Below are 21,293 nucleotides of genomic sequence, written 5' to 3'. Positions count from 1 at the left end.
TTCCTTCTCCCCCTCTGGCGTCCACCTCCTCGACTCGCTCTCCGTAGCCTTTTCAATTAACGCCCCAACACAGAATCCTGACGTGGCTCAGTGACTTTAAATGTCTCCGCGAGCGTCGTGACTTTCCGTAACTGACGATCAGGGAGCGACGACAAATCCCCTCGGCGGGAAAGTTTCTCAACATGCCCACTCGCTCGCCGTGAACCTTCCTGAGATCGTCCTGCCGTATTCTCACATGTGGGCTCACTCGGACATGTGGTGAAATTTTATAAGGGGGCTCGGCGAAAAACAGTCATATGCTGTATGAACAAAAGTTCTACGGGACGGGATTGCTCGAGATAAACGGGAGACGTTAATGATTTCACATGTCCAGGAAAATCAACTTTTTTGCTGGTATTACTGTTCAAACACACAACAACCCTGTGGGCTAACAACACATCCAGGTAACGCCTCTCCAGATTACCGTGGGCCTCTGCCGCCACCTGAGCTCAGATGTCTCTATCTTCCACAACATGACAGATTGCTCGTCTGTTGGGATTGGACAGTAAAAAGCCTCACTCTCCTCCCTATTTATTATTATCTGTGGCTCATTATTACCATAAACCCAAACTTGGGGGCCACAGAATGAAAAATCCAAGCTCTTGAAGAAGCAGCTTGGGCTCAATGCTAATCATGAATAGTAGATGATCTTGGAAGTGGCTGCAGTCCTTGGCCCGGTGTGGGCTTAAGGATAACAAGCTCCAGCACTCGTCAATCAGAAAGAGATATTAAATGATGGTGTTTTTCCAATTTCTTGAAGACATTTTTTTCTTAACTTTTGCTTTTGTGCATCTAAAAGTCTTCAAATGCACAAATTCAAAAGTGAATTTTTCTTTTTCTTTGACGGCCAGTGATGTTTATTTTCAAATAATTCTGCATTTTTGAATCTGTGGGTCTCTCTGAATGTATATTTGATGAGCTGAGAGGAATCGACTCCACCGTCTGAAGCATCATTAACAACGCTATACCCGTCTGTTGTTCAAGCGGACTCTTATCACACGGATCAAACATTTGAGCGACTGTTTTAATTTTAAAATGAATTGGCGACAGCTCCGACAAACACAGACACTGTTTGTACCGGAGGGTGGAATCCAGTATTTTTTTAGGATTTGGTCTTTTCGCGGGGACGTTTTCGTGGTGAGATATCTCTGTCATTCTGGAGAAATGAATAAACCTAAAGATAAAAATAACACCGGCATTATCCTTTAATACTCCTTTTGATGGAGATCATCTTAATCTCAAGCTCGAAACCAACTGGTTGAAGAGCATGTTACATAAAAAGAAGAGATGATCCCCGTTCTCTCTACGCGTCTGAGTCGGTGACATTTGTCGTGGCGGCAGCGGCGCGGGGACGTCCGGTATCTCTTCTTCTTCTGCTGCTGATTTGTCAGCGTTCGCCCAAAGGCCTCCGGTCGAGATCTTATCCGCCTCCTCTGTACATCGTGATGAGCGCGGAGCGACATTTGCTTTGCCCTCCCCACTTGGCTCTCGCTCTCTTATCTCCGCGCATTACGCACACACACACACACACACACACACACACACGCCGCTGGCACGCCCCTGGCACGCCGCCAGTCGGCCCGTCCCAGAATCCTCGGCGGGACCTGCCGAGGAGCTCGCAGGCAGATGACACGGCAGCTCTTCCCTCCTCCTCCTGGCTCTGTCTGAGCCACAGTGTCATTTATAGCTGTTGGTGTTGCTCCACAACTGGGACGACTCCAGTGACACATTGAATTTATCTTTTTTTTTTTTTTCTTCTTCTTCTCTCTCTCAATGGCCTAATTTTAGAGTCTTTTGCTTTGGACGACCTCCAGACAGAGCAGCAGAGGGAACGTTTGTTCAGATGTGTATCGGCCTCCTTCTGGTCACCTGTCTCCCCCGAGAGGGATTTTAATGCTGAGTCCGCGTGGTCTTTTCAAAGCACAACCGCCCCCCCCAGCTCATTTACACACAATCCCGCCTGGGAGCCGCCTGCTACAATCTCCCGGCTTCACCGAGGGCTACGAGCTGATAACGACAGTCGAGGGGGGGGGGGGGGAGGGAGGAAACGAGCCGCTCATTGATTGTTCACCTCAAAACCGATACTTTTACGACCTCTTAGGCCATCGTGACCTCCGGCACTTTGATTTTACTGTCGGACTCGCAGCCTTCTAGTCGGATGAAGAGCAACAATGCACTTTTGTGTAAAGGGGTTGACGTGTCCTGTTTTCTGAGCTGAAGCTGTTAGACGAGTGACCGATGAGCCAGTCGATCAGTGATTTATTGTCTCAGTCATTCAAACACCAAAAAAGTGAAGCTGTTCCAAACGTTTTCTGATTCCAGCGTTTCAAATGAGAGGATCTCCTCCCCCTCCTTCTCTTTGTCCTGTATCATGGTACACTGAGTATTTTTTGGATTACTGGACCTCGAGTCGAATGGAAGACGTTTTACGAAGTGACATTTGGCTCTGTGGAAATGTGATGAGGGAGTTTTTCTTCATGAAAATAACTTAGTCAACTTAGTTTGTCAGTATACATACACGTTAACAATGTTTCTCTTCCTTCCTGTGGTGGTTTAAAATGCTGTTACAGATGAGTTCCCACCCCCTTTGTATTGAATATGGGAAACACTGACTGCTTTACTATATGTCTTGTTTGCCTTGAAAAGGTTCAAATCAGAGTTCAACTCCAATTCAGAAATATGTTTATTAGTCTTTAAGAAAAAAAATCCATATTCGTTTATATTAGTTTAAACTGTTATTTGACATTTTTGAAAAGTTATTTAGTACGGGTTGGTAGCACCGGTTACAATGACCGCATTGTCACAACACAGTGTTAGAACAAAATAATGAGAGCTGTTTGGCAAAGTCTAAGAGCTGGTAGTGTTTTCAAAAATGATGTTGTTCCGTCCTGCCCCTAACCGTCCCCCCGTGTCCCTTTAATAACAGAAATATCCATCACCACTTCCCTCCTCTGGCCTCCAGCAGCCGAGGACCCCGTGTCCCCCCCCGTTGGACCACCAGCAGCTCGCCCGCAGAGCCGTGGCGGGAGGTTGCCAGTTCTGCACTTGTCCAAAACCCCCCGCATCAGCGTGCGGGGACGGAATCGGGGCGCACAGGGTCATCCGGTCGGCCCGTTTTTATGAGCGCTAACACAGCCTGCAGTTCGGATATGATTAATAACAGCACGAGCAGCAGCTGCCTGTCAGCTGAGAGTCGAGCACGTTAACATCAGCTGTTAATGTCAAGCGCAACCCCCTGTTACACTTCAGCTATATTAAAAAGGTAGACAGAGTGTGGACCAGTATCATGAAGATTAGGACGCTTGAACACCAGTGATGAGAATCAACACGCAGGCGACCTATAGACAGGTCACATTCATTTAGTTACTCACCAATTTAGATTATAATAAGCTACAATCAGAAGAAGTTAAATGTCAGAGGGTTTGGACCTTTAAAATGTGTACTTTCATCCAGAGTCCTTATAATTAAAACCCAAACTCTTATTCTCCCCCCAAAAAAGAGTGAATAATTCATTTGTTTTTTGCAGAATATTGCCCATTGAAAGAGCTGTTTGTTACATATTTCTCTTCTTTTTTTTGTTGGCGTATGCTCCAGTTGTGTGTGGACAGGTCCAACGCCGACTCTGCACACCCTCCTTCTCATCCACCTCCCTCTGGCCTGTTGTGCTCCTAATCCTCACTGCCTCTCTCTCCTCCCTTTATTTGATCCCCCGGGTTTATTTTTTGCTCTCCACTTCTTCTCATTTAATGGTCCAAAACATATTGCTAAGTCGGCGTGGCACAGAACAGTTTGTCGCTGGTCACCGATGCTGATGTATGAACACGTAAAGCAGCTTATTGTGCAGCTTTATGCGCGCGCTTAAAAGTAAAATTGCTAAAACGACAGAATAATAAAAAAAACTGAATCGGAGCGGGCCTGCGTGTGTCACGCGGGGGGGGAGACCCTGAGATGAGGCATATTGTAATTACACATTGGAGAGAGAAGCTAAAGCTGCTAATGGGAGCGCTCGCCGAGGTACAGCCTGTCCTCCCTCTCCTCTCCTGCTGCCTTCTTACCGTGGGATCTGCCGATTCAGCAGTACGCACTGGAGGCATTCCAGAACCAGTTTGCCAAGAAGTTAATGTATCATGCATGCAACGCACACGCACTCGCACGCGTGCACACACACACTCACACACACACACACACAGTGACTTATCACAAGGCTGTGAATTGTGTTTCATTGTTAAACCTGATTCACTGCAGAGGAAAGATACTTTATGTTTGTTAAAAATGTTTAGTGCTTACTCTCTGGTCAGTTATTATTATCATTATTAGCAGGTAATTACTTTCTCCTGCCTTTTGTTTTTATCTGTACTGCACGAGGGATTTTCATCAGTACTGTACGAGGGATTAGTAGAACAACTCCTGGGGATTTTTTTCTCGTTTCACTTAAAAGTTGTCTCAACCTTGTGTCGTTGGTGTTTGCCAGCTGGCAGCGTGGCATCGCGTCTATCTGCTTCGCAGCGTGCCAGGCTGTCGGGTTCGTTTCGGGGCGGGGGGGGGCGGTATATTTGTAAAGCGTGCGTGAAAAAGGAGAGTGCCACGCCCCATAAAACGCTCCATTGTGCTGCTCTTCGCTGCACGCCGGGGCTCAGGCCCGAGGTCAGGGCCTGCTTAGTGAGGAGGAACAGTGCGGGAGTGACCCTGCGCTGCTCACACACGACCTCCTGCAGACACGCACGCACACACACACACACATTCATTAACACACACACACACACAGGCAGGCATATACCGCGCAGAATGATATATGACCTGTGCGCGTCAGCGTCGGTCTCTATAGCTACCTTTATTGATTCCGCAGGGAATTACAGTTTCCTCAATCCATAGGCTGCTATAGGACCAACAAGTCTCCAGTGGGCGACCCAGCATAGGAGCACTGTCGACACCTCACACAACACACGCAGCCTTTATTACCACTGCAAAGGCAGTGACCAGGTTCACAGGTTCTTGTACAGTATATTACCATGCAAATGTGCTCCTTAGGTCTTCTTTCCTCCTCGCGTGATAATAATAGAACTCGAATTCGATTTGTGTGAAACACGGTTGACAGACAGACGGTCCTTTATCAGCCAGCAATAAGTTAATAAGATTTTTGCAGCGGTACAGATCAACGATCTCCTGTGTTAAACAATAATAACGTTTCAGCCACTGTGTCATGCGGCATCGGGGGAGCACGAACAAAACCTGACACAGAGGGTTTTGTTTTTGTTTTTCCTCATTGTAGGAATAAAGGTTTTACCACGTTATGCAGCAGAAACGGTTAAACCCATCGCGTGAAGAAAACAAACTGGTTGCTGGTTACTATCTATGTCTAAGCTGCCTTTTTCTTGCCCAGCGCAGGTAGAGCACAATGGGATTTGGGAATTTTCTTTTTAACTTTAAACGGGCAACACCAAAAATGATGAGTGAACAAACAGAAGACGGCGAGCGAAAAGATGCTACAATACTCTGCCGCTATACACGAGCAGCCCCTTTCACATCACGCACAGCCATTTGATCCATTATTAATCTAGAAATATTGATGAGTGCAGCTTTAAGTGTGTGTGTGTGTGTGTGTGTGTGTGTGTGTGTGTGTGTGTGTGTGTGTGTGTGTGTGTGTGTGTGTGTGTGTGTGTGTGTGTGTGTGTGCGTGTGCGTGTGCGTGTGCGTGCGCGTGCGTGTGCGCGCGTGTGCGCGCGTGTGCGTGCGTGGTTATTTTCCTTCTCTGGGTCTGAGACTAACTAATGATTTAAAGAAGGCAAAAAAAAACCCTTCTCATCTCAGACTCTCTGATGCAGCAGCGACAGAGAGTCTGTTTACAGGATGCTCGTATGCGCCGAGGATGGCCTGACATTGGAATGACCTCAGACTGCTGCATCCAGCCTGTCTCGCGCACACCGACAGTAATATGAACCCCCACACACACACACACACACACACATGCAGCACTACACACTGACAAACGCACAAAAAAACATGCCCGCACACGTGGGAGGCTACACGCGTGTACACCGACACGTGTGCACATAGTGTAAGTAGCGCACTCTACCGGATTACTATAATTCAGTCAGCTCTGATTGGTTTAGGGTTTTTTTTTTTTAAATATTGCTGCCACGGACATGTGGGGTTTTTTCGCACCATGTTCAACGGCAAATTGAATTTCAATGGTTTGCGAGGTTCGTGTTTGGCTGATAGAGCGTGTACAGATGTAGTATATTTAGACCACTGCAGGTGCTGCGAGCCAAAGATTTATCGTCTATAAAAAGAATAACACGGCGCCGAAAATCATGTTGCAGCAGGAGCTGCAGAAGAGAAAACACTCGCACGCGTCCGGATGTGTCCTAGGATGGAGAGAAATCTGATTAAATGATTCAAAGAGAGCGTGTTTGGCACTTGTGTGCATTCAAGTCAAGTTTGTGTGCCATTCTAATTAATTCATTGAAATGGATTACAGTCCAGATTGAGGGCTCATTCATCCAGATCTCACTAATATAATCTGCCCCTAAACATTTCACAGCGACTTATCTCTCTGAGCTCTCGCGTCGGCCGAGCGATATTCGTTCTGTTGTGTTGGAGTCTGAGCCCCCTCTGTCGTGGGGCTCGCGGAGGGGGTTTTATCTGCATCCAGCGGCCGCCGCAGCTCCTTTTGTGTTCCCAAGTCCCCCGCCAGCCCCTTCACCCCCCCCCCCCCCCCCCCCCCCCCCTTTCGCTGGTCACACCGCGCTTCCCGTTAAATCCCATTACCAGAGCCAGACGCCCCTCTCTGCCCTGTGCGAAATCATAAATAGGCCAAGCTGCCGAGTACAGATGCCGCCGAAAATACACTCGCCGTGTTCCCATTCTTACACATCCTCCGCCCACAAAACTGTTTCATTCCTCCCCTCCCCATCGGCCTTTTTTCTTTTTGGTGATGACACCGTGCGATGTCATCCGTCACTCGGTCCAAAATATTCTCCCCTCCCTTTGCGAACACGTCAGATTTTCGAAGATCATGTTTTTCCCTCATAGTGTCAGAGCTCCGCTCTGCAACTGCTTTTACTCATATAGATCACACAGCACTCCCCTGTGACTTGGACCGACACCAATGGATGACAAAACATGCCCACAACCGAACACCACAGTGGCAACTCCTCACACATTTTAGCAGAGTGTGATGCTAGAAGTATTTATATATAACATGAACACAATGTCACGACACTGACACATGTACGCACACCCAACCAATCAGTCAAATTTCACTTTAGTATATCCCATATCCAAAGATCACAATGGGACACAATGGTGCGACATCCTCTGTCCTCAACCCTCGACTCGAGTGAGGAAAATTGACCAGATAAACACGAAAAAGAATGCAGAAAAACCTCAGTGAGAGCCACAAGTGAGGGTTCGCTCAGGACGGACCCAAGTGCAATAGATCGGAATCAGAATCAGTAGTAAATGCAATGAAATGAGAATGCTACTCTATGGTGCAAACATAAAAACACACACATTGACTAAAAAACATGGATCAGAGATGTTGCGTGAACAGAGCAAAAATAACAGTATTTAAAACATTTATGAGAAAACATGATGTCTACCATAAATGGAGTTTTAAGCATTTATGCAAAAAAATGTCTGATGGAGGGAGAGAGAGAGACATGGAAGGCAGAGCAGCGACGGCAGCTGTAGGGATTGGTATGGTCGGTAGGACAAGGAGGCAGGCGCTTTGTATATCTAATGTAGTTGTAATTATAAAATCCATGATCAGATGCCACCATGTGCAACTTAATCTCTACCTTGTCTTGAACCTAACACTAATTCTAATCCTTAAAGCCAAAACCCCTGAATTTACCTTAACTTCAACCCGACTGCAGCCCAATCCTAATTCCAAATTGACCCCTCGTGTCTCTTAATGAGGCTGCTGCGTTGGTACAGAGGAAATCTTCAGGCAGGGTTACAGGTTAATAGTTGGGGTTTCTCACTGCGACATTTCTCACTTTTCAGCTCTGCTGAAGAGAGAGATGAGGAATTACATACTGTTCAACGAAGGTCCCCTAATCTAAGGCTTGAATTTCATCTTAACCTTCGACCACAACACTTTTCCTTCAAGGAAAGCCCGACGTCCCCGGTAAGCGGGAGGCGGAAGAGAGGAGCTGCAGGAATGGACAGTACGAGGACACTGACGCGTTTTCTGAACTTTAGGGCATGTAAACATTTTCAAGTAATAACCCAAATTGTTTAGCATATTTATCCTTAAAATGTAGCCCTTCTTCTGTCTGAATGGCCTGATTTACAAGTCGGGCCGGTTCTCAGAGGGACGGGACAGCGCACTGGAGGGCACACGCACACTTACATTAGCCCGCCCCCTTCATTTCAACATGTCCTTCACGGGTGACACGAGTGGGACCAGAGGAAGAGGAGGGGGATGTGGAAGAAAGAGAGAAGTGAAGGAAGGAGGGATTAAGACGAAGTTTAAAAAAGAAGTGGGGGGCGGGGGGGTTAAGGGGGTACAGGTGGGAGGTACGGCAGGACAATGATCAGATCAGTACATCCAGATCAGTCAGTCAGCATCAGTCGCCTGCAGCGCCTGCTTCACCCGGTCCCAGCAGGGTTACGACTGTGCGACTACAATCTGCCACAGTAATACCACAGACTGGCAGATGCCCAGGGGAGTAAAACCAGTAAAACCAGTTACACCAGTGCTGCGGCTCGGACACCAGCTGGAGCTGCCCGCATGACTGACTGCCACTAACCCGGGCTAACAGGCTTATGCATTCAGATGATGATGAGGAGGGATGCGAGTGTGTGTTCGTGTTTGTGCCTTTGTGCCTGTGTGTGTGTGTTTGTGCCTTTGTGCCTGTGTGTGTGTGTGTGTGTGTGTGTGTGTGTGTGTGTGTGTGTGTGTGTGTGTGTGTGTGTGTGTGTGTGTGTGTGTGTGTGTGTGTGTGTGTGTGTGTGTGTGTGTGTGTGTGTGTGTGTGTGTGTGTGTGTGTGTGTGTGTGTGTGTGTGTGTGTGTGTGTGTGTGTGTGTGCGTGCGTGTGTGTGTTGCTGTTGCTGTACATGAGTGCACTTGTGTGTTTAAGTGGAAGAAATGCACTGACGCAAAGAATGTTAAAATGTGTGTGTGTGTGTTGCAGATTGAAGTTTTTTGGGTTTAGCAAGAAGCACTGAAAAGAGCTGCTCAGGAGACAAAATTATTCACAGTGAGTGAGTTCAACTGTGGATCAGGAGTTATGTCATATAAAGATATATATATATATATATATATATATATATATATATATATATATATATATGATTGTGTTGTGCGATGAGGGCTGCAACTAATGATTATTTTCACCACAGATTAATGTGTTCATTATTTTTCGACTAAATATTTTGGTCTGTAAAAAGTATTGTGGAAAAATTACCCATCACCATTACCCAGAGCACAAGGTGACATCTTCAGATTTCTTCTCTCACCCAACCAACCAACAGTTTAAAAAAAAGCCTCACAGATATTAAACTTTCACTCAGATAAAACAGAAAAAAATATCACATTTTAAAATCATGAACCAGCACGTTTATCATTTTTTGCAATTTAAGTGACTTAAATGAGCAATCAGTTCATTGATAGATTCAGATTGATTTTATGTATGTCATTTTTTGTTTTATTCATTTATTCATTTATTCCCTCCCTTCCTTCCTTTTGGCGTCTCTGTTACTCTTTGTATTTTTTGGCAGCAAGAATCTCTATAAATACAAATGTCTAAATGTGAAATAGCTGCAAAATGGTACAGTGTTTTTTTGAGATGCTGAAGTTAGAATAAATATAAAATACGATTATGTAATGCTACAATAGTTTGTCTGACTCCAGAAAAAGTGTTTATATATATATATATATATATATATATATATTAAAAACACATTGATTCATTCTAACCTGTAATTAAAGGTCAGTTTGCACGGTTGTATTCACAGGGTGACGGCTCAGACAATCTGAAAGATCTGTGTCCCTCCGGTTACTTTGCTCTCTTATCGTCTCAGTGTCGTCGGCTATCTGAGCCTCAAATTGACTTCTGTTCCCAGTAAACAAGGATCCCTGGTTGGTGGCGGTCCGGGGGTTCAGAGGAGCTTTGCTCAAGATGCCGACTAATCCCACGTCTCCCCAGAGAGGTCAGCTCCGTCACCAGGGCTGGGAATTAAACCACGACTGGTGTTGGAGATACTTGGTGGGGGTGGTGGATTATAGGGAAAGATGAGGAGAGGGGCAGTTTGCGTTAGGCAAACGATCGCCATGTGTCATCGCTCCATAGTCATTTTGACATGTAGCTATTTGGAGCAGTAGGAAAATTGAATTTGACAAGTTAAATATGAGGATAAACACATTTGTTTGTTTTCCCTTCCAGCAAAAGCCAGCCAGTGTTTGCTGTGACAAGATTAAACTACAAGTCCAACACGTCATACAGTTGATTCTTGATATATATATAATTGATGATTGATCTATTTAGGCGTCGAGGGAGGATGGAGCTCCTCGGTGTCAGCGTGTTTTCTCCTGAAGCATGTGGATTTAAAATGATTGAAACATTAGAAGAGAACTATGTCCGTGAAAAGTCCTACGGAAAGCTCATCGTCGCAAAATCCGAGGGTGAAGGATTCTGCGGCACTCATGTTCGAGTCAGAAAGACGTGTGCAAAAGAGAGACAGAAACATTCGACTGTAACTTTCACTGCACTCCGTCTGGTTGTGTTCGTGTTTTGGTGCCGTTTCTAAGTGGGCGCTCCCTTCCCGTCACAGAGCCAGCGACTGAGTCAAAGTCCGTTCCTGCTCCGGGCGAATCAGGTTCCCCCTCACTCTTTCCATCCGTCTGGCCATGAATGATTCACACTGCCCTACTACTGGTTCCTACGGCGGCTGGGCACTGGAGCTCGTACGGCGAAGAGTTTGCTCCGCACCAAGTAGAAATGGGAGGGAAGAGGATGAGGCACACGCTGAAACCGTGGTGACTGATCTTCTGACTTATGGAAAGGAACGTTTTCCTTTCAAAATATATCATTTGTTTCTCAAGTGGAAATTTGAGGCAAACACTTGAACTCTCAAACAGTTCATCCACGTGCATAAACTGTCCCGATCGAATCCTAAAGGGCAAAATGTGTGATCTGATCGACCCTGTTTATATATTATGTTTATATATAAGATATGTAAGTTTAACTATGTTGTTGTCACCGCACGATCAAATATTGTGGTGGACAGAATTGAATTATATCGCCCGGAAACATTTTGCTGATATAGGTTTAGTATCAACAGTTTTATTTATCAATTATTTGTCATTTATGAAGCAAAAATATTTTAGCTTTTATTTATTGTTAACTGAATATCGTGATATTTTGAACGGATTTTGTAGACATCGAAATTTGTCATTTTCACTGACCGATTAGACTATTTAAAAAAATCACCAGATCCACCTATCATGAAATCACTCGTTTATCAAGGCCTAGGTGAAACTGTTATTCGTGTGTCGTCCCGTTTGAATTCTCGCGTCGTCTGACCACGCTGAAATATGACAAACGACGCTGAGAGCGGAAATATTAATATCAAATTGCGCTTCCTAGAAAGGAGCCCGGCTGTGGCTTAACGTGAACCTTTAAATAACCGGCAGCAATCTGTTCCTGGAAAAACACATTCACACTTGAAAGCTCTGCACTCAGCATCTATATTGGGGGGATTTCTCTTTCTCTCTCTCCCTCCCTCTCCCTCCCTCCCTCTTAATTTCCTCCCTGCATCCTTCATTTTCTCTCACTGCTTGTCTGTCGTGTCCCCGTCTTGTGGAGCTGCAGCTGGAGTAATATTAGACGAACCAGATCAAAATGAATGATTTTATTTGCGGGTGAGACTAAGCTGATGTGCAAAAGGCCCTTTTTCTTGTGATATATCCAGGCTTTGCGTGCGATGCCTACAGTAGTATTAGCTGCAGGACAGATTTCCCCCCATGGGACGGGCAGATGCTTTCCCTCGGGGCGTTGTGGAAGAAGCGCCATGTGTCACTGAATCTGAGCCGGGATAAGACGTCTGTCACACCGAGCTCTCAGTGGGATCCACAGCGCCCTGCTGCATCACACAACGAAAGACACGACAGAACATCCTCATCATCTGGACTCAGAGGGTTCTCTGAACCTAATGCTGAGCAGAACTTACGTGGAAATGTAGAAATCACACGTGCAGTAGTTGTTCATTAACTCTGCCCCTCCGCTCACTCGCAGTAACACTTGTATGGTCACCAGATGTTGGCTTTTGATACAGGGTATTACCATTACTGTGTGCATGAATCAGACAGGAACTGGCCCTGGTCAGTTCGAACCAGGATTTCAAACCCGGAACCTTCTTGCTGTGAGGCGACAGCGCAACCTCACAAAGCCAATGTTGTAGCTTGTATCACTGTGTTGTAACATTGGTGTTTTTTAAATGCTACAGCAGTGAACAGCAACAGCGTTTGTGTTCAGTTGTAGTTCACGTCTTACATCCATCTTCTTTGCTGTTTTGCAGACTGTCCTGAGGAGACGAGGAAGCCGGGAAACATTTAAAGACAAGAAAACCACAAGCCAGGTAAAGAATTTCGAAAAGTATTGTTAGTGTCGTAGGATACTTAATGTTGAAGAATGTATATGTAGATTTTTTAATATTTCTTATTGTAAAAAAAAAAAATCCCACGATAAGACATTACAATCAACAGGGGCACTTTGGTTCATTTTGACATACACCAGCTTCCTCTTGCAAAAACTCATAATAGAGATGTGAACGACTGACATTAGTCAGTTTAATAGTCCTAAAAGACCTCTGTGCACGACCTGCTGAGCACCAAACAACAAACACTCAGTTAGAGATGAGCTGGTGAACAAAGTGAAGCCAGATATTTGCCTCAAGAGATGGTAGAGACCAAAAACAGAGCTAAAACGCAGTGAATATTTGACTTAAAGTCATCGGGTTACCAGACTCACAACTCCAAATGAATTATCCTTTTGCTCTGTATCTGCTGGATGTGTAAAGAATCAATGGTTCTTTCCACTGTCCCGAACTCATCCTCATCTCTAAAACCCTACTAGGAGGACAGTGCGGACCTCAGGTGCCAGCTCCAGTTTTCCAAGGAGGAGTCCGGCCTGATGAGGAAAAAGATGGCCAAGCTGGGCCGGGAGAAGGACGAACTGGAGCAGGAGCTGCAAAAGTACAAGTCTGTTTACGGGGACGTTGACAGTCCCCTTCCCCTGGCCGAATGCTCTGGCGGGGGCCCTCATACCACTCGAGAGGCTGAGCTGCGATTGCGGCTCAAGCTGGTGGAGGAGGAGGCCAACATCCTGGGCAGGAAGATAGTGGAGCTGGAGGTGGAGAACCGCAGCCTGAAGGCAGAGAATGAAGACATCCGGTGTCAGTACGAAAGGGACTGCTTTGGGCGAGAACCCTTCTCCAGCATGCCCTCGTCGCCGTATGGCGGTGATGCGCTGGAGTCCGCAAATGAGCTACGCCGCCATCTCCAGTTCGTGGAAGAGGAGGCTGAGCTCTTGCGTCGTTCCATCTCAGAGATTGAGGACCACAACAGGCAGCTGACATCTGAACTCAATCGCTTCAAATTCGGGCCGAGCAGCAGCTCCGGGCTCGAGGAAGGTGACGAAGTAGGACTGTTTAAACCTGGTAATGGCGGCAACGGGAATGGTTCCAGTACTGGGATGATGATGGAGGAGCTAAAGTCAGCGAGGATGCAGATCAATGAGCTGAGCGGAAAGGTGATGAAGCTGCAGTACGAGAACCGCGTCCTCATGTCAAACGTCCAGCGTTGTGACCTGGCCGCACACATCGGCCTACGCACCGGCAGCCCTCGGGACAGCGATGCGGACAGCGATGCAGGGCGGCGAGAAGCCACCGAGGACGAAGAGACAGGGCGACTTCTTCTTCTCCAGCCCAAAAGGGAGGGCCCCATCGGAGGGGAGAGTGACTCTGAAGACATGTTTGAGAAAACGGCAACCAGCTCAGGGTTCGGAAGCCTCAAACCCTCCGATGGCAGCGACCTCAGTGCCACCGAACTGGCCAATCGCAGGAGGGAAGAGCGGGAGTCGTTCAGTAATGTGAAACGTGAGGCGGAAAGGCTCGGGAAGACGGTGGACCGACTGATCACGGACACCGACAGTTTGATCTTCGAGGGCAGGCTGCTGGTGACGACAGCGGAGAGCCTGGAGGGAGCGGCAGCATCGGGATCCAAACCAGACGCCCAGGTCCTGGACACCATCAACACCCGCATGAAGGCCTTCCGCACGGAGCTGCACATCTTCATGGAGAAGTTGGACCATGTAGGGGAGGGGCTGAGGGAAAGGACAGACGATCTGTCACCAATGCCAAACCTCACAGAGTCCAGCAGCTTCCTGTCCACAGTCACCTCCATGTCCCGCGACTCTCCCATCGGCACGTTTGGAAGAGACCTGGTGACGGACTTCCAGGTAAGCGATCAGCCTGTGACCTATTGTTCTACTGCTTTTTTAAAAGCTCAAAATGAGAGACGCCTTGTGAGCCGGTCAGCCATGATGGAGAAAAAAGTAAATACAACAGATTTTTTCTTATTGCCAATTAAAAACAGAATGTTAAGTCGACCCCTCAAAATCGTCCAACCTGGGTGCCCGATTGCCTCATTACTTTACTGCAGCAGTGGCCAAAATGAAATTGCAATATTATGTCAAGGAACCGACACAATCCAGATATATAGAGATATCCATGACATTGTGAATGTGAGAATTTAGGTTTGATTTAAATGGAGTTCAGTGAGCAGTCAGAAGTAGACAATTTAAGGCCGAAATAAACCAAATGACATCCTAAGTCAGCACTGTGTTCAAAAGAAATCAGCTCTAATTAGAAACAATGGCATTGCCAAACCTCTTTAGTGCACACAGACTATCCTCAGCCACACGGCCTGTCAATGAGAATCTCATTTAGTTGTAGACAAACATTGTTTGAAGGGTAGGTCCTGATTTTTTTTCAAGTCTGTCCTTGGGTCACCTTAATCGTACGCTCCTAAAATAGAGTTTGAGAGACTCCATAGACAGTGTCGGCACAGAGTAACGTATCAGGCCACCCCCCCCCCCCCTGCTCCACCATGAGCCACCCAGCTCCACCACACTGGCACCATAGCCATCTCTCCCCCCGACACCACCATCGCTCTGCTGCCGCCGCCACATTCACATCTGCATCTTCATGCACATCCTGCCTGCCCACCGCTCCCTGCACTCACTGTCTGCAGCGGCCCTGTCGCCCTGGGCGAGGGGGGCGAGGGGGGAGGGCGCCTGGACAGGTGCTTAGGAGAGTGCTTGGAAAAGGGTGCTTGGTATGAATGGAGTAAGTACTAAAGGAGTTTAACGGTAGCTTCTTCCATTTGGTTTTGACGCGGAGAATGGTTGCATGATGAAGTTTCGGTAAATATTTTTCCCTTTACAGCTCGGCTACACCACAATTTTGTATAAGTCATAATGACATGTAAGTGGTGTAGCTGTTATGTTTGCGCAACATATCAAGATCACACACTCACACAATGACACATGGGATTGGATATTCCATGGTGTTGCCAAGGAAGCGAACCATAAAAATGTGTGAACAGACTAAAACAAAGAGTCTGAACGAGAGTTGCATGGTGCTGTGTGAGCTGCCTGTGTAAGAATCTCGCTGGCTGGCATCCTGCTTTATGTCTTTGTTTTATGGCGGCTTAGTGTAAGTCAACACATTGTGTACTCTCCCCAAGCAGCTTCATTATCTCTGTGCTGCATGATCAGGCAGACATCTTGGATGATGACTTTTTCTAGTCAGCCAGAATGCCGTATGGAAACTAAACAAACAGCTCCGTCAAACATCTCACTTCAGGAACCCAAGCAAGCTGCTTTGTGGAGATAATTGACTGAAGCTGCCTCCATACTCATTCTATCCAACGACTTGTTTCTGCTTTGCTTCTGTGCCCGTCCGACTCACTGGTTAGGCCGGGTGAAGCTGGGTGGTCTAGTCAAAGCGAAGCGTTGTGCAAACAACTTACACCTGTTTAGAGCAATAAGGCCTTTGTCTACTGAGTACTGTTGAAAACTAAACAGTTGAACAAAGATTGTTCCGGTTTTAAATCACCGCGGCAGCAGAGAATGGGATATACAGTAGGTGTAAATATACTAAATACATTGTAATAAAGGAAGATATCCTTTGTGTGTAGGCGCATTCACAAGAGAAAAAAAATGGAGATGTTCTCTTGTAATTTTGACTTCTGAATCGCTTCTAGCATCTTGTAATGTGAGATGTTTATCTTGCAATAAGAATATTTTTTCATCTTGTAAATTGCAAGATCTTTATCTGAAAAATAATCTAACCAAAGATTGGATATTTTTTTCAGGAATATGACTTCCATAACTCGTAATTGGGACTACTCATAGTTTTCACTTATTTATCTTGTAAACACAAGATCTCTATGACAACAATTTTGTGGAAATTAGCTTGTTGAACCTCATAGTTATATATTATTGTCTTGTAACTATGTTTATCTTGATTAACAAGATCTGTTTTTGTAATTACTATATATATATATATATATATATATATATATATATATATTGTTTTTGTTTCATTTATTTTTCATGTAACTATCTTGTAAAGAATTTTCATGCAACATGGATCCTTGTGTATTGTAATGACAAATTCTGTCTCATAGTTACAACATTGTTTCATCTCGTAATTATCTTGTAAAGAGTTTAAAATATTTTCTGTTGATAATAATATCAGATTAATAATGATGACAAAAAATTGTCATATTCACACAAACCAAAGAATTATGCTGTAGATATTTTTTTTACATACCTAAGTTATGATGCAATTGAAGTGTCAAACATATGATATAAAATAATAATAATAATATATTTGATTTATAAAGCGCTTTTCATGTACCCAAAGCTCTAAATGACAGTTTTTCTCAAGAAACAGAAGTCAAAATTACATGAAAACATCTCGAATGTTCCTGCTGGCGAGGAAGAAATATCCTCACACCAAGAAATGAAATATGGGCACTGCTGCAAAGCGGAGCCTCTGTCATGGCGCTACTACGAAGCTTCCTACTATAAATGCCTCCGGTGTATTTCAAATGCTGTAATGTCTGGGGGGGGGGGGTTCAATATTCAACGTTCCTCCGTTGACGCTGTGCACGAGCATGTGTTGAAAACCTTTGGCTCTCGCTCTGCAGTTTTGCCGCGGTATCTCTCAGCTGTTGGTTTGGACTCATGTATCCTTCATTGCATGCGCTTCATAACGAGTGTTTTGCATTCTTTTCCTCCCCCCGACTCCCTCTCTCTCTGTTCCTCTCTGTGCTCCCGCCAGATGTTTCAGCCCATGATTTTGTTCATCCTCATTCTCGTTCTCTTCTCATCTCTCTCATACGCCGTCATCTTTAAGTTGGTCTTCCTCTTTGCGCTTTTCTTCGTACTCTAGAATCGTGTGTCGTCGTAGTCTGTTGGTTCATTTCCCCCCCCCCCTCGGCTTATATTCTTTACCCATTTTCTCTTTTATTTTTGTTCTCCCCCATCCACTTTCTCTCCCCGTCGCCTCGCCCCTGTTCGCTGTCTTCTGTCTGTTTTTTGTCCACAATCCACCTCACACATCCCCCACCCCCCCACCCCACCCCAATGCAACCACCACTACGCCCTGCACCCCTGTGTCCTGTGCCTGTCACCCCGTTCCCCTTAACCCCCTCACACCCATCGTCCACACTCACCCCCCCTCACCCCTTTCGTTGCCCTTTCCCCACCCCACGTCACTCACAGTGCGTTCAGAGGGATGAGCTGGAGTGGCGTCTAGGACAGGAGCGAGGCGTGGAGCCCCAGAGCCAGAGCCAGGGCGGGGGCCCGGCCCAGAGCAGGGGAGCCACGGGACTCACTAGGTACCACAGGCCCCTGGCTTTAAGAGCAGAGGTCAGTGCCTCCTCCCTCCTCCATCCCCCCTTTCACCCTGGCCCCACCGTGAGCCGCCCCGTGTACTGTATATGGGCCCACTGTGTCGAGCCTAAAGCGTTGACAACTTTTGACACTACTTCTTGTATGATTCCTACCTCAAAGCAAAATCTTATCACCTGTCTTTACTTTAGAGCAACAACACGTTTTCTTCCCAGGGCGAGCAGCTGTGGAATGCGGCTCCACAGGGTGAACGGACTCGAAACTAACCGGAGCATGTCATTTTCAACATGCTCCTGACGCATGCGACACATGCTCCTGACGCATGCGACACCGATCAAATGATCAGGTCTGAGGCTAAAGTCAGTTTCCCATCACTGAGGTCTGAATGTCACTGATAGCATCAGACTGGATTTCATAATGTCGTTGACGAAGAGGCTGTGATTGATGTGGAACCGTTAAATCTGGCCAGTAACTGATACAGTGGAAAGAATACAGTGGTATACTAAGGGTATTATTGTTGCAATGTTTGTTTGCCGATTGGCAATAACCACAACTATTGCTCAACAGCAACGCAATTGATAACATTTACACGTGAAGGTCAAATGTGAGGAGTATGACTTCATAGATAACTTCCTGACGACAGAAAACAAAATTTAAAAAAAAAAGATAAAAATGCACCTGAATGTATACTTTTTCAAATTCAATTCTGAAAATTATGATCACACATCTCGACCAAAATCCCAAGGTCCCTTTTGAATATCTTCCCCACTATAGATTTGTCTCATTTTTAAAGTAAAGGGGACTGAATGTTCCCACAAAATTGAATGAAGCGTTTGTTGTGATCAGAAGGCCGGCTCAGTCCAGCCGCGGTCACCTTCTGATGGCGAACACGATTTTCACCATGTCATTCGCTCACTCTAACCTCGCACTGACTGAACCTCCACCTCCACAGCCACTGATGTTTTTCTGTTCAACTCTAATTCAGCGTTTTCCTTTGGCTTTTGCGATTTGAACCATACGCCCCTGGGACATTTTGTGGATTGATTTACTTCTTTTAAGAGCAAACGTAGACTGTACTGTTACCAAGCTGGACGGTTTCTCTCATTTAACGCATCTCGGTTTATCAATTGTATGTCGTGTTCTGAAAAAATGATTCGCTCGTAGACAGTCTGACAGCACATTGCCGTGACCTCTGAGGCTTATTCATTCCGGGCTGCAACTAATGACCATTTTCCTTATTAATTAAACTGCCCTTTATTTTTTTCAATTTAAAGACGAACAGCTTTATCTATAAAGTGCCACAGCCAAGGTCAAAACTCAAGACATCCACCTCATCTTGTGTGTGTGTGAGACAAAAAAAAATAATGATATTCTCACATTCGAGAGGCTGGAAACGGAAAATATTTCACTTTTTCCCTTAAAAAAAATTAAATAAATGAGCACAGTGATTATTTTTGACCGTCACAATAGTTGCGGACTTCTCGACCAGTGGGTCACATGGCACCGGGTTCACCACAAGCCTGCTCGTGCTGTCATTCATTCATTCAACGTCTACAGGTCGCCAGCCTATCACAGGGCCACATACAGATTCACTCTCACATTCACACCTACGGTCAATTTATAGTCTCCAATGAACCTAACGCCATTCTGCATGTCTCTGGACTGTGGAAGGAAGCCGGAGAACCCGGAGAGAACCCACACATACACGGGGAGAACATGCAAACTCCACACAGAAAGGCCCTGGTTGAACCGGGATTCGAACCCAGAACCCCGGTTCAACCAGAAAGGCCCTGGTTGAACCGGGATTCGAACCCAGAACCTTCTTACTGTGTGGCGAAGGTGCTAACCACTACACCACCGTGCGGCCCGCTTGTGCTGTCATGACTCGGCAAATGAAACGCACGTGAAGCTGAGGTTTACGCGCGCGGAACTCGCACACTGACACGCGCTGAGAAAATTTGAAGAGCACAATCACCGGGGCGAGTGGAAACACTGCTGCTGCTGCGGCGGCGGCGGCTGAGCCCTTCAGTGACGGGGCTGTTTAATACATCAGCTGTGTGATGGCAGGACACTGTGATTCATAATCGCTGCCTCACGCTCCTGTTTTTCATAGAGAAATTGACCCGCCGTTATGTAATGCGGAGCGCTGGCGGGCGCCGATGTGACACATAACTATTACAGTATTACAGTCGTGTCGATTTTTTTCGCCCCTCTGCTTTCTGCCGCAGTGTAATCTGTGGGGTGAAATGAATGGATGGGATGGGGGAGAGCAGCTTGGATATGGCAGGATTAGCGCCACACTGTCGGCCTGTGTGATTTGCATTTGACATTGGGCTGTCGGGGCTGAGATGCAGGGTCAGCGCACACACTCAACAGCTCAACTTACCGTTGGAGGATGCAGGGAAGCAACAGGACAGGGCAGAGAAAAGAAATCAGGTTATAAACTGCTGCGGTTTCCAAAATTGTGACACTGTCTGGAATTTTTTTGAATTGATTTTATTCTTTTCTAGAAAGAAAGACCTTTCGAGGGTCGTCTTGTATACAAGTTGACGACTGAATAAGTATCATTACATTCAAAACCATAAAACACGAGCATCTCATTTCCCTTCGAGCATTTTTTTTCACCTGCGGGGAAACAGAACATCCAACCTGATGTACAGTACGTTAGCGTCTCATTTCAATTGTTGTGTTTGACTTTTCAAAAAAGTTTTTTTTAGATGCATTTTTAAGCATAATTAATCCTAATGTAAGAACAATCCTTTAGGATTTTGAGCCTCGAAATGAGCGACATTAAATTCTAATGATAATGAGTTATAACGGATTCTGGACTCGAGTGAGAGTCAGAACTCGTCTTTTGTGTGGAGAAAAATAAATAGGGGAGAAATATAATCAAGCGTAATCGTCTCGCACACAAACCCCCTGTTTGTGTTTCAGCGAGATGTTGATGGTGTGATTCAGCCCAGAGTGTTTGGTAAAGTAACCTGTGATCTGTGGGTTCAGCTCCGGGACACGCCCGCTCCTGACACCCAGTTCCGTCTGGATCATGAGCGGAGGCTGAGATCTGCGTCGGAGGAGCGGGAGGCTGCCGTCGTCTCTCTGCCTCAGGTACAGTGAAGCCAGTCGGTCACGCCATGTTTTTAATTTCATGAGATTATGAATATTATGCCCAGGCGGTATATCACTCTTCGCTGGCTCTGCTGACTTATCTTAAGTTGGGCGGGAAGAAAGTTTTGGTATTTTCACTTTAATATTAATACCTCTAAAAATGTATTTTTAGAGAGAAATTGAAATTGGGCTATAGTCAATCTGACATGCAAAAATTG

At 45.9% G+C, this 21,293-nt stretch overlaps 1 protein-coding gene across 4 annotated transcripts in view; it reads left to right on the top strand.

Moving 5' to 3' along the window:
* Positions 1–21,293, top strand: part of LOC118310963 (microtubule cross-linking factor 1) — a 54,558-nt gene that overhangs the window by 12,807 nt on the left and 20,458 nt on the right. For all 4 annotated transcript variants that reach the window (XR_004793873.2, XM_035634392.2, XM_035634398.2 and 1 more), the window contains exons 4-7: positions 12,566–12,625; positions 13,123–14,505; positions 17,842–17,988; positions 20,971–21,075. Coding sequence is in view for 3 of the 4 variants with exons in the window: in XM_035634392.2 (XP_035490285.2) it covers positions 12,566–12,625; positions 13,123–14,505; positions 17,842–17,988; positions 20,971–21,075 (1,695 nt within the window). In the remaining variant the exon portion in view is untranslated. The remainder of the gene's footprint in view (positions 1–12,565; positions 12,626–13,122; positions 14,506–17,841; positions 17,989–20,970; positions 21,076–21,293) is intronic.

The sequence above is a fragment of the Scophthalmus maximus genome, chromosome 5 (assembly GCF_022379125.1).
Source record: "Scophthalmus maximus strain ysfricsl-2021 chromosome 5, ASM2237912v1, whole genome shotgun sequence".
Lineage (NCBI taxonomy): Eukaryota > Metazoa > Chordata > Actinopteri > Pleuronectiformes > Scophthalmidae > Scophthalmus > Scophthalmus maximus.
This window is presented reverse-complemented; position numbering and strand designations above follow the sequence as displayed.